The following is a 13,778-nucleotide window of genomic DNA, read 5'->3' on the forward strand; positions in this document are numbered from 1 at the left end:
TTGGCCCACGCAGCCCTTTGGGGCAGGTAGCCCCACCCAGTGGACCCCCGGGACCCTCCCGGTGGTCCCGGTACGTTACCGATAGCACCCGAAACTTTTCCGGTGACCAAAACAGGACTTCCCATATATAAATCTTTACCTCCGGACCATTCCGGAACTCCTCGTGATATCCGGGATCTCATCCGGGACTCCGAACAACATTTGGTAACCACGTATATCTATTCCCTATAACCCTAGCGTCATCGAACCTTAAGTGTGTAGACCCTACGGGTTCGGGAACCATGCAGACATGACCGAGACAACTCTCCGGTCAATAAACAACAGTGGGATCTGGATACCCATGTTGGCTCCCACATGTTCCACGATGATCTCATCGGATGAACCACGATGTCGAGGATTCAATCAATCCCGTATTCAATTCCCTTTGTCCAGCGGTATTGTACTTGCCCGAGATTCGATCGTCGGTATCCCGATACCTTGTTCAATCTCGTTACCGGCAAGTCTCTTTACTCGTTCCGTAACACATCATCCCGTGATCAACTCCTTGGTCACATTGTGCACATTATGATGATGTCCTACCGAGTGGGCCCAGAGATACCTCTCCGTTTACACGGAGTGACAAATCCCAGTCTCGATTCGTGCCAACCCAACAGACACTTTCGGAGATACCTGTAGTGAACCTTTATAGCCACCAAGTTACGTTGTGACGTTTGGTACACCCAAAGCATTCCTACGGTATCCGGGAGTTGCACAATCTCATGGTCTAAGGAAATGATACTTGACATTAGAAAAGCTTTAGCATACGAACTACACGATCTTTGTGCTAGGCTTAGGATTGGGTCTTGTCCATCACATCATTCTCCTAATGATGTGATCCCGTTATCAACGACATCCAATGTCCATGGTCAGGAAACCGTAACCATCTATTGATCAACGAGCTAGTCAACTAGAGGCTTACTAGGGACATGGTGTTGTCTATTTATCCACACATGTATCTGAGTTTCCTATCAATACAATTCTAGCATGGATAGTAAACGATTATCATGAACAATGAAATATAATAATAATAACTAATTTATTATTGCCTCTAGGGCATATTTCCAACAATCTTACTTAAGGCGTTACTCTGTTCTTATGAACTTAATACTCTAGATGCATGCCAGATAGCGGTCGATATGTGGAGTAATAGTAGTAGATGCAGGCAGGAGTCGGTCTACTTGTCACGGATGTGATGCCTATATACATTATCATGCCTAGCTATTCTCATAATTATTCATTCTTATATCAATTGCTCGACAGTAATTTGTTCACCCACCGTAATACTTATGCTATCTTGAGAGAAGCCACTAGTGAAACCTATGGCCCCCGAGTCTATTCTCCATCATACAAGTTTCCAATCTATCTTATTTTGCAATCTTTACTTTCAATCTATATCATAAAAATACCAAAAATATTTATCTTATTATCATTATCTCTATCAGATCTCATTCTTGCAAGTGGCCGTGAAGGGATTGACAACCCCTTTATCGCGTTGGTTGTGAGGTTCTTATTTGTTTTTGTAGGTACGAGGTGACTCGCGTGTGGTCTCCTACTGGATTGATACCTTGGTTCTCAAAAACTGAGGGAAATACTTACGCTGCTTTGCTGCATCACCCTTTCCTCTTCAAGGGAAAACCAACGCATGCTCAAGAGGTAGCATGTAGGTAGAATGTAAGAGAGAACCATCTTTCGAGAGGAGCAGTTTCTCTCTGTTGGCTCTACTTTGTAGTGTAGGTAGAATGAAAATTGCCTCTATTAAGCCTCAAGTTGTTGGGTTAGGATACCCATCTTTTTTCTCTAATTATGATTGTTTTTTCTAGTAGTGAGATGATTTTCTCTTGTATTTTAGTGTGGAGTGTACTTCAATTTATGACTTGAATCGCATGGCCAAGTTTCTGAGTTCTTTGTTATGTACAATGGATTCCGGTTGTGGTTGCATGTACAGAAGCAGTTGCAACACATCATAGGCGATTTGTGTTGAGGATATGTACTTGTTTGAAGCATCTTCTTCTTTTGACTAAGGAAACAATGATTTCATTCTATATTTCTTCGACCTATAATTTTAGGGTATTTTACATTTGTGTCCATAACTCGAACCCACTTGTCATTCAACACGTTCTGATCAGCTTGCGGCTGTTGTTGCTTCCTCTTCATACTCCTGGCAGTGGCTACCAGGTGCCGTATGAACCGTTCTTTCTCAAAAGGGTCCTCGGGGACTACATAGTCCTCGGTTCTGTGGCTTTCATCCTCCTCGAATTAAGGTAAATAATTGATGTCGGCCCCGTCGAAGAGATCATTATGGTCCTCATCTTCAGGGACTCTTGTGGGGTTGTTTTGCTGTTCTAGGGAGGCTTGAATGTCCTCTCCCTGGTTCTCAGCTTCGTCGTCCCATGCACCGTTGTCAGTGGCGACGGTGTCATACCCGCTGGGCCCCCGTTGGTACCTTTCGCGTGCCTACGCTGATGACGCGCGGGATTCTTAGGTGTGCCCACCATATATATGTCGTAAGTGGACGTTGTAGTCCATCTGCCAGTGTTAGCCAAAGGCGTAGTAGTTTTCGCAGTGGCGTCGATATCTTCATCCATGTCGATGGCCTTCACATAGTCTAACGCGTCGGTTAAATCATCGACTGTGGCGACTAGGTGGGTGATGGGTGGTGGGTGGGGTGTAAAATTCCCTGTCATCGGCTTTAAGTCTAATCTCTTCATGGACCGAAGTTTGGTCATTCGAGATTGATGAACTCTAAATATGATTCAACATCTCATTAAGGCGGGACAGATCTTCGAGGTTCATGGTCTGGCTAGAGTCCGGGCATACTCGAAGCATGATACTAGCGCTGCTTGACGCGAGCTCGAAGTGTTGGTTGGCCCTGTTTGGCTCTAGGCCACCAGTTGGAGAGATCAGATTCGTACTTGATGCAGGGTCCATGTTTAGACTCAGATTGGGGTCGGGCCTAACTCGATGTCGAGGCCCTCGCCTGGCGTGGCAGTGGTCGGTTCCTCTGATGGAGCTAGATTCACCGGGAGGTCAGATCCGAGGTTCAGATCAGAGATCAGCTCCGTGGTTGAGCCCACGACAGCCGAAAGGTTTTTGATCCGGTCTGGAGCCCAGCTAGAAAGGATGAGCTCACCACGAGAATCTGCAGTGTACTCCAAGCTCCCGAAAGTGACCACCTGGTCTGGGGCGAAGTTTTTGACGGGTGCTACATGGACCGTCGAGTTGGCGTGAAGAACCATGTTGCCGAACACGAAGAGTTGGCCAGGGACAAAGATGTCGTCATGGACAGTGTTGCATAGGGCTGGAAAAAAAGCTCGAAGCTCGCAAGCTAAATAAGTAGCTCATGACTCGGCTCGAAGCGACTCGAACTCGAAGAATAACGAGTCAAGCCGAGCTTTAGTTTAAGATCATTTATAGACCAAGTTAAACGAGCCAATCTCACGAGTACTCGTGTAACTCGTTAGGCTCGATACAATAAATCGGCCATTCCTAATACAAAGAAAGATCAGCCACTCATCACCCTACGTCCAGTGGCGGAGCTATGGCCCCAAACCTGGGCGGGCCAGTACAAAGAGGGCCAACTATTTTTACCAGCTTGGCCTAATTTACCCATCAATCTCCATTAAACTTGCTACAGGATGGGCGGGCCATAGCCTATTTCTCTAAGACATAGCTCCGCCAGTGCCTACGTCCCAGGCGCACAACACAAGGCCCAGCCGCCTAGGAGACTCATGCATTACAAGGAAATTACAATCGTTTAGTGATATATATGTTTAATATATACATAATCATTTTTACCATATTTGATGGCTTTATGTTTATATCTTTAACGAGCTTAATGAGCCAGATCGCGAGTTATACGAGTCGAGCCAATCTTGGGGTTGAGCTCGTTATAGTAACGAGTCGAGTCGAGCTAGCTCGTTAATGAAACGATATGTAGCGAGTCGAGCCGAGCTGGCTCGACTTGGCTCGAATTCCATCCCTAGTGTTGCAGTTGATCCGCGGATTAGCCATTGATCTTTTTTTCACACAACGGAACTCTCAATGAAAGCACCAATGTCGGTGGTAAAACCGGCATACCTCGGGGCAGGGGGTCTCGAGCTATGGATCTCAGATCAATGGGTAACAAGGGATGAAGGAGACAACGTTTACCCAGGTTCTGGCCCTCTCGAAGAGGTAATACCCTAAGTCCTGCTTTGATTGCATTGATTGTTGTGTATCGAGTACAAGCTTGATCTACCTCGAGATCGTAAGTTGTGTTCTAACCCTAAGGCTAGGTGGATGTGATTATGATCGGATACCCTCTACAGGCTAAATCTCTTGGCTTATATACATGCAGGGGGGTACATAGGGTTACATGGTCGGTTGCAAATCTAAGGACGCACATGGCGGCGGCCGAAGATGTCCATAGAGTACACGTCAAGTCTTCGGCAGAAGCTGTCTTGATCACTTTGAGGTGCGAGGCTTCCGGGGTCCTTCTTTATGAGAATGGTGGCCCATAAACTCGGCCCGAGGACTGTGGGCCAACTAGATTGGTACCCCCTAGTCCAGGACACCGTCACTAGGGATCAAGGCCTAACAAATTTAACAACAATTACATAAGAATTCTCATCCAAGTCCCATCTACCTCCATATGCATACAGAAGAATTACTCACACATGGATCTAAGCATCATGAGATTGTTGATGAGAAGGGTTGGTGATAGCGACAACGACAAATCCCTCTCTCACAAGGCCAGAAACAGACTCCAGATCGGATTAAACATGTTCCCATGCAACATAAAGACAAGATTAAATATGTTCCCATGCAACTTACACAAGGGAAGTAATGGTATCAATCATCAACAAAGTCCTCAACTTTGTATGAGTGAAACTTTAATTATCATAAAAATTAACTTACAGAGGAAACACCTATGAAGGAGTCCAATCAAATCTTTGTGCTAGCCTACCAAGGAGTTTGCTAGTTTTAATTACATTTACCGGCAATTATCATGTACAAATGCATCTGGTCGTTGAACTAGGTGTTTTATATCATTTATAAATTAAAGACAAGATTAAACATGCTCCCATGCAACTTACACAAGGGGAGTAATGACATTAGTCGTCAACAAATTCCTCAACTTTGTATGAGTGAAACCTTAATTATTATAAGAATTAACTTGTAGAGGAAACAACTATGAAGGAGTCCGACCAAAGCTTTGTTCTAGCCTACCAAGGAGAAGAGTTTGCTAGTTTTAATTATATTCACCAGCAATTATCATGTGCAAATGCATCTGGTCACTGAACTAGGTGTTTTTATATCATTTATAAATTAAAGACAATATTAAACATGCTCCCATGCAACTTACACAAGGAAAGTAATGTCATCAATCATCGACAAGGTCCTCAACTTTGTAGGAGTGAAACCTTAATCATTGTAAGAATTAACTTACCGACGAGACAACTACGAGGGAGTCTGATCAAAGCTTTGTGCTAGCCTGCCAAGGAGAAGAGTTTGCTAGTTCTAATAATATTTACCGACAATTATCAGGTGTAAATGCATCTGGTCATGGAACTAGTGTTTTTATATTATTATATAAATCAAATAAAATATTAAACATGTTCCCTATACAACTTACACAAGGCAAGTGATGGCATGAATTGTCAACAAAGTCCTGAAATTTGTATGAATGAGTGAAACCTAAATTATTGCAACAACTAACATGTATGTAGTACAACAACAAATGCAACGGATGAAAACGTAGATAAGAAATTAAAGTACCACCGCCCACTCTCACAAGAAAATGTGATATAAGCAAGCCAAAGAGCATCACTCACATGTCATGTGCCTTACATGAAAGGACTCGCAATCATGTCTGACGATAACATTTTGCGGTATTCATGTCCATCTTAATATCAAGGAAACTATGATACAGTAGGGTTTTGAGGCATAAGGAATGACACTTTGAGACATCGTTTTTGATCCAGTGAGATCCACCTACACATTATAGATGCTCGAAAAACCTCCACATCCAAAAATGCCCCTACCACCTATCTTCATGAGCCGCAACTCAGAAGTCCAACCCTTTCGAAGACCAGTTCTTCCTGGCTGGCTCTCGGTTCTTGTAATTTTCAACAATTAATTACCACCGGAGTGGAAAATAAAGGGGATGAAAAAATTGCGTTCCTAAAAAGGAAAAATGCTCAACCATAGCATGAACACCTACCACAGCCATAGGATAGCGCACGGACGGCCCCCGTGGCATCCCCTCTCACTCGCTGCCTCCAGCCTCATCAATCCCCAATGGCGACGGGTGGCTGAGCAGGGGGGAAAGGCCGAGAGTGTACTCCCCTCCCCACCCATGGCTTCCCTCGCCTCCCCTCCCGTCCCCTCCCACGCGCCCACCACCGCCGCTCGCTTCCTCCCCGCCCCGGCCGGCCGCGGCAGGCGCCCGTCGCCGCCGGCCGCTTCACCTATCTTCTCCTCTGCTTCCACCCAATTCACTCTGTCCCCGCGCGCCCCCTGCGGCGCCGCCCGACCGCGCCGGCGCGACGCCGTGCGGGTAAGCATCCCGATCTCATATCTCTAGCTCAATGCGATGTAGGCTTGTCGGCGGTGTGTTTCTGTCTGTCAATTTAGCTCAAGCAAATCGAGCTGCTGTTTCGCCCACTTCGAAGAGATTACGGTGTTTGTTACAAGAACTGATTCACCGTTGGCAGCTGCGTACTGTATGATTCAAGCAAGTCGATTTTACTGCATTCAGGCTTGTAGGACAGGACGGCAATGCTGAAACCTGCAATTCTGAATGTCCTTATGCAATGCTTCTCTCTTCTCTTGCACTGTAATCGAAATAGGAATTGTGTACTGTCCCTTTGGGAAAATTGGAGAAATGCTTCTCTTGCACTGTAATCCGAATAGGAATTGTGTACTGTCCCTTTGGGAAAATTGGAGATTGGGGAGCCTTTACCTCCTTGCAGACATCTTCCGTGGGAACTCTAGTAATGAATGGACTGACTGTTTGCTCATCTTCACATATGTGACTATGTGACTATGCGTCTTGTCAAGTTGTCGTGTTCTGATCGTGGCCGTGATTTGCTGGCAAGAACAGCTACAAAGGAGTCTGAGCTAAGCTTTTTGCCGGACTACCGTTTGGAAGAGTTTCCCATTTTAATACATGCTTATTGGCTAATGTGGTGTTCAAATGCATTTGTTAGTTGCACTCGTGTTCCTACAAATATCATTTTTTATGTCAATTCATAAATTGAAAGAAGATTAGAGATGCTTCTCGTGCAACTTACCTAAGGCAAATAATGCCATGAGTGGTCACAGAAGTCCTGAACATTGTGCGGCTGAGTGAAATGTAAATTACCACAATTCAAGTGGTACATAGTACACCAACAAATGCATAGACTCAAAAGGTGGGTGGCAAATTAAATGTCGCACCTCACTCTCACAAGAGACGGTAATATAAGCCAGCTGAAGAGGATCGCATGTTGTATCCACTATATGAGAGGGCTCACAGTTATTTTTACCGACACTATTTTGTTGTTTCCCTTGTCCATGTTCATATGCAATGCAAGGAAACTAGGGCATGCTAGGATTTAGAAGCATCAGGAATAACACCATCACAGTGATGTGCTTAGCCACGGTCTAGATGCTCCAGTAACCTTCACATCCATGTGCAGCCCGACGTTCCATAACAGGCTACAACCTAGAAGCTACAGTGTTTGTTACAAGAGGTCAACCATTGCTGAGAGCTATCTATAGTTTCAGAAGTTAATTTTACTGCATTTGAGATTGGAGGATAGGATGTAATGTGGAATGTCCTGATCAACCCACATGCTTCTGTGATCATGCAGTAGTAGTCTCGTCCAAACTTTGAGCGCACTGTAATCCAAATAGGCATTGAGTGCTGGCCAGTTGGGAAAATTAGAGATCGGGGGTTATCGCAATTCACAAAGCATGATGAATGTGATTACCTGTCTTTCCTTTCTTACAGACATTTTTCATGTGAACTAGTAATGATTCAACTCACTGTTTTCTAATATTCACCATCCAGCACATTTACTTAAGTAACTATGTGACTGTGCGTCTTTTCGCATGTCATGATCACACTCATTTGACCTGGTCCTGGTACAGGCATGCTCTCAAGCTGGTGCAGCTGGGCCAGCTCCACTGTCGAAGACACTATCAGACCTAAAGGATTCCTGCTGGAGATTTTTAAGGCCACACACAATTCGTGGAACTGCTTTGGGATCCACGTGAGCATTGAGCTTTAGATTTATAATGGCTGAACCAAGATTTAGTTTTCTAGTACTGAAACTGTTGTGTGGACGCAGAGCCTTGGTTGCTAGAGCATTATTAGAGAATCCCCAATTGATCGATTGGCGCTTGGTATTCAAAGCACTCTATGGGCTTGTAGCTTTGATCTGCGGCAACGGTTACATTGTTGGGATTAATCAGATCTATGACATTGGAATTGACAAGTATGTATATTGCCTCCCTTGAATTTTGTCTTCACTTACACTTACTACCTTCATTCATAAAGGTGCCGCTACAAAGTATTACCATTCAAAGTAACATATGATGAAAGCCCAGCCAATGTTTCTGCTATACCTGTCATTTCTAAGTTTATGCCACTGAACAGGGTGAACAAACCATATTTACCTATTGCTGCTGGTGATCTCTCTGTTCAGTCAGCATGGTTACTGGTCGTAGCATTCGCAGTGGTGGGCTTCTCAATTGTCGTTTCAAACTTTGGACCTTTCATCACCTCTCTTTACTGCCTTGGTCTATTTCTTGGCACTATATATTCTGTTCCTCCATTCAGACTGAAGAGATATCCAGTTGCTGCTTTTCTTATCATTGCAACGGTACTTTGCTCCTCTCTTCTTCATTACTATAGTAACAGTGACATTTTTTAGCTCTTATATTTTGGAATGATAGCCCAATTATGAACTGGAAACTTTGCTTAATTTATCTCTTCTTAATTGCAGTCCTGCACTTGATCTACTGCATGTTTTACATAGGGTCGATCTAAAAACTTGACTAGCCAAATAACTAGAGATAAGCCTCTAAACCAAATATATAACAACTAAACATAAGATAATGATGCAAGCCTTGGATGTGGTTGCTGGCCAATCCATAACTGCAAGTGTGCAACCCACTTTTGCGCCATTTCCATGGGCTCATAATGGGCTCCACATGGCAGATACATTCGTAGGTATTTTCATACTCATTTAACTTGTATCTGACACTCTTTTTTTTGCAAAGATCTGACAGTTTCTATGTAGCATTTATAATATGACAAGATAGGCTGTAGGGACAAAAGGAAATTTAATTGGCTAATATGGCCGCAAACCTATTTTGTAGTTTAGAACATGATCAGTGTATAATTGAACTTTCTAGAGATATATTCCTTCGGAGAAATGAGAGTACGACTGAATCACCTCCACCTTAATTCTAGCTATACCAGTTTACAGAAATTGGCTTGTGACACCTTTCGGAGAATAATTTAAATATTTAGGCGTGCTTAGAACAGTTTATTTGCTCGAAAATTTATTTCACTTATCAAGTAAGGTCCTTAGTTTCCTCGTAACTCGCAAATCCTCCGTATAATGTTAGAAAACCTAATTTCTCTGAGTAATGCTGTCCTATCATGTTTCTTGTTTTATTGCAAGTCCATGCTATCATGTTTCTATTTTACTTTAGGGCAATTTTTTTTTCTTTTTGACAAACCTATCTTTTGTTTATTTTTTACAGGTTCGCGGATTCCTTCTCAACTTTGGCGTGTACTATGCTACTAGAGCTGCATTAGGTCTTGCATTCCAGTGGAGGTAAATAGTTGCTGCAAGTTTATTCGAACTTTGTTAAGTTAGCATTGTATTTCTACAGTCAGTATACACCTATCTAGAAAGTGGTATGTTGCATCTCATTGCAGACATTTGGAGATATTTGTGATGTCTAATGCTATGTGATACCTTTCTATCTGCAGCTCGCCTGTTGCTTTTATTACATGCTTTGTGACAGTATTTGCTCTGGTCATTGCTATAACCAAAGATCTTCCGGATGTTGAAGGAGACCGCAAGTGAGTTTATAGTCTATACAAGGTTTTGTAGCAACCACTGTCTAGTTTTTCCAACAAAGATCATGTCAGTTTTAAATGAATAACTAATGGTTACCTTTGTGTAGACCACCGTCTAGTTATCTTTGTATTTTTATGGTGCATATCCATGTTTTTGTGTCACTATTCTTAGTTGCTAGAAAAAGCTATCGACTGTAGGCCCACAAAATGACAGCAATTGGTCGAACAAACTACTAATCGGAAAAGTAGAACAATACAAATTAAGATTGTGAGTTTTGGCCTCCAATGTTTATTTCTTATTTCCCTTAGCCTTGACAAGTGGCCTGAGCCAAAATGATATAGAGCTGGATTGAGGGATTTCAGCCCATATTTGGAAAACTTGTTTAAAGCATAGTCAGTTTGAAAGATCTCAAAACACAAAAGAAAGGGACAAAATTTGTAGGTTTTGCATACTGAGTGACCCTATGTTTCAAATGTAGACAGTTCTCTACTTTGTTTCCTTTGAGACAGAATATTAGCAGTCAGCGTCCTTAGCCAGTTCTGTTGAACTATTTATTTGTTTAACGGACATCACTAATTGAATTACTGATCTTGTACTTATAATGTTCCCCCCTGTAGATTCCAAATATCAACTTTGGCGACAAAGCTTGGTGTCAGAAATATTGCCTTCCTTGGCTCTGGTTTATTGTTGGCAAATTATGTTGCTGCTATTGTAGTACCTTTTCTTATTCCTCAGGTTGGATTTCTACTGCTTTTGACCTTCCTTTGATATTATTCCCCTCCTTCCAGTTGAATTAGTGAAATTTCAAACTGCCGCAATGTTTCAGATGACGGAAACATGCATCTATGGTCAATTAGACCAGTAGAAGTTTACAGCATTGTTTACTATGATTATTTATTTATCCCAAGGATCCCTTTCTGATCAGTGGATGTTCTTGAAAAAGACAGTACTTCGATGCATACCTCTGTACTACTACTAAGCAGTGTTACCTTATGCAGTTGCACTGATGGTGTTCTTCAAAATTGCAGGCTTTCAGGAGCTTTGTAATGGTGCCTTTTCATGCTGCTCTTGCAGTTGCTTTAATTTTTCAGGTAAAGATATAGACCCTTGTACATGATCAGTCCTGGAGTTTCTAAGATCTGTACCTTCCCTGTTCAATCCTGTATAACCAGCTTACAATTAACTTATGACTGACTGTTCTTAGACCCAAAATTAAATGGTCCAACTTTATTAAAGGTAGACAAACAAAATATATTGATCACTGGGGACTCCAGCTTAGGAACCCAAACCTCAATGGAAAATGCACATTTAACTCATTTATAGCTAATTCCTTTGGTTCTGGAGCAAATGCATTTATTTTGCTAACTGTCTTGTTATGTTGAATGATTTCAGACATGGGTTCTGGAGCAAGCAAAGTATAGTAAGGTGAGGCTTTTAACTTACACTCGTCACACCTCTTGTTCATCATACAACTTTTGAAATATGAAGAGTTTATAATTGAAATTGCCAGGAGAAGCGTTTTTTGTGAGCCTGCATATATTTTGGTTATTTTATTAGAATAAGTAGAAGAAACTACTTACTTATAATGTTTCTACTTTTTATTGTTCGACCAATCTTAATTTGGATCATTTTGACTTACTTATAATGTTTCCCCCATGCTATTATTATTATTATTATTATTATTATTATTATTATTATTATTATTATTATACAGTATTATACATGTAATCTCTCTGTTCTTGAGAGGAAACATGACATTGCATGTCCTGGGCATGGAATGTTAAAAACCAACAAAAGTGAAGTGCTCTGAAGTTGCAATATAGCATATGCAAATTTGTTGCGTTCCAAGTGCATTAGTTTTAGCTGTTTGTTTGTGTGGCAGGATGCTATTTCACAGTACTACCGGTTCATCTGGAACCTCTTCTACGCCGAATACATCTTCTTCCCGTTGTTATAGAGGTAACTTTTCCTGTCAACACTTGCACTGCTTTCTGAAGTCTGTTTCTGAAACTTGATATAATCAATCATTTGGTGTGCACTGTCAGATATGGCGTCTGACATGGGCTACACTATCGGAGCACGCACCGAAGCAGGGACTTGTTGGGGGCAGCAGAAGAGAAACCCTTTGTGGCCCATAAAGCGTGAGCAATTTTTGTATGTACATACTGTTTGACTGGTAGGGGAATAGAGCAGCGATGCGACGAGGATCTTGACGATGCTGTGGGAGTTCCCATTGGGTCCTAGCGTTGAGCAGATAATGTATTTACCCAGTAGAAAATGACCTGGTTGTTTCTGCCAAACAAAGAGGAAAATATATGAAAGGGAAAAGTATCGGGCCTTGTTTTGGAGGGTTTGGGCATATTTCTTCGCTGGCATGTTTCAGCAAATTGTGTACAAACTGCACTGAAACGGGAAGAAACTGCAAATCTATCTGACAATCCACTGAATCTGAACTACGAGTCCGTGTCTGCATCATAAATGCGTGCCACGGCCCACGGAATATCACAGAAGTTTGTGACACGACATGGTCGGGCGTGTAACATGTGTGTTCAGTTCTGAAGTACTAGCACGACTTTTGGGTTGCATGGACCGTCCAGGCACAGGCGGCCACTTGGTTCTACTATTTTTTTATCTATCTAAGTATATCCCAACACGATCGAACATGTGGTGAGCTAGCTTTTTTTTTTCTTGAGCTGTAAACCGAACTTCATTAAAGGATGTTAAGGTTTACAGGATTTGAAATAGGGTCAACGGGGGATTTCCAGCCACAGATGGCGCCCTTGATCTAGAGAAACAGAAATTTTAGCTAAACACCTTCGATTCAGCGAGTTCTCTACTCCCTCAGTCCTATAATGTAAGACGTTTTTTTTCCGAAGGAAGTAGCTGTCTGTGATGAGCTAGCTGTGCGTCGGCGGTAGCGGTTGGTGGAGCTGCGGCCCACGAAGGTAGGTTAGGCAGGCCGTGATCCTGATCCTGTGGCGAAGCAGGCACAGTGCCCCAGCCGCCAGCCGCCAGCGCCGTCTTCCTTCCTGCCCGAAAGAAACGCATCCATGCATGCATACCATAGCCGATCGTCGTGGCGGCTGATCGGCATGTGTTGCAGGCGCGCGCGCGGTGGTCGCTACGTACGTAGCCTGCCTGTCACTACCGTTTCATGGTCTTTCCGTCTACTCCCTCCGTCCCACAATATATGACTTTTATTTGTTAAAATATAGATGTATTTAGACATGTTTTAGTATATAGATACATCTATTTTTGAATAAATGGAAGTTAATTATTTTGAAACGGAGAGAGTATCTACTATCTCGAATCTACGGCTGGCTATACCCATTTGCCGCCTTATGAACAGTAGTGCCACGTTGTACACGCGGCCGCGGCTACGGACGTGCACATGCGTCCATCACTCCTTCATTTCCTATCCAAAGACAAAATGGATGCAAATGCAATGCACCGCAAGATATGCTCGGCCATCTGTTGTTAAGGTCGGCATTCTTTTCGTTTTCGATCCATCGACTCGGCTTCTTCCTTCTTCCCATTCTTGGATTCTCATTAAAGCTAGCTCGCTCGCTAGCTAGCGTGTGACTAGAGAAACCATACTGTGCCGATCGAGACGTACGTCCAAAGTCCAAATTAACAGTGCGTAGCTAAAGCTAGCTAGAGACCCAGAGACATTTGTAC

The 13,778-nt window shown here is 42.9% G+C and overlaps 1 protein-coding gene across 1 annotated transcript; it reads left to right on the forward strand.

The window, feature by feature from the left end:
* Positions 1-6,280: 6,280 nt before the first annotated feature.
* LOC125526948 (probable homogentisate phytyltransferase 2, chloroplastic) lies at positions 6,281-12,461 on the forward strand. Its single transcript, XM_048691546.1, has 11 exons — positions 6,281-6,577; positions 8,155-8,276; positions 8,355-8,501; positions 8,663-8,888; positions 9,778-9,851; positions 10,010-10,102; positions 10,718-10,835; positions 11,129-11,191; positions 11,493-11,525; positions 11,983-12,059; positions 12,146-12,461. The coding sequence occupies exons 1-10, from the start codon at positions 6,377-6,379 to the stop codon at positions 12,055-12,057; spliced, it is 1,152 nt and encodes a 383-aa protein (XP_048547503.1). The 5' UTR covers positions 6,281-6,376; the 3' UTR covers positions 12,058-12,059; positions 12,146-12,461.
* The last annotated feature ends 1,317 nt before the right edge of the window (positions 12,462-13,778 follow it).

This window comes from Triticum urartu, chromosome 1 (genome assembly GCF_003073215.2).
Source record: "Triticum urartu cultivar G1812 chromosome 1, Tu2.1, whole genome shotgun sequence".
NCBI lineage: Eukaryota > Viridiplantae > Streptophyta > Magnoliopsida > Poales > Poaceae > Triticum > Triticum urartu.

Excerpts from the sequence above, each read along its gene's own strand:
- LOC125526948 (XM_048691546.1), top strand. The coding sequence starts at position 6,377 with ATGGCTTCCCTCGCCTCCCCTCCCGTCCCCTCCCACGCGCCCACCACC. Across the intron at positions 6,578-8,154 it reads GCCGGCGCGACGCCGTGCGG|GCATGCTCTCAAGCTGGTGC; the intron begins GTAAGCATCCCG and ends GTCCTGGTACAG. Across the intron at positions 10,836-11,128 it reads TACCTTTTCTTATTCCTCAG|GCTTTCAGGAGCTTTGTAAT; the intron begins GTTGGATTTCTA and ends TCAAAATTGCAG.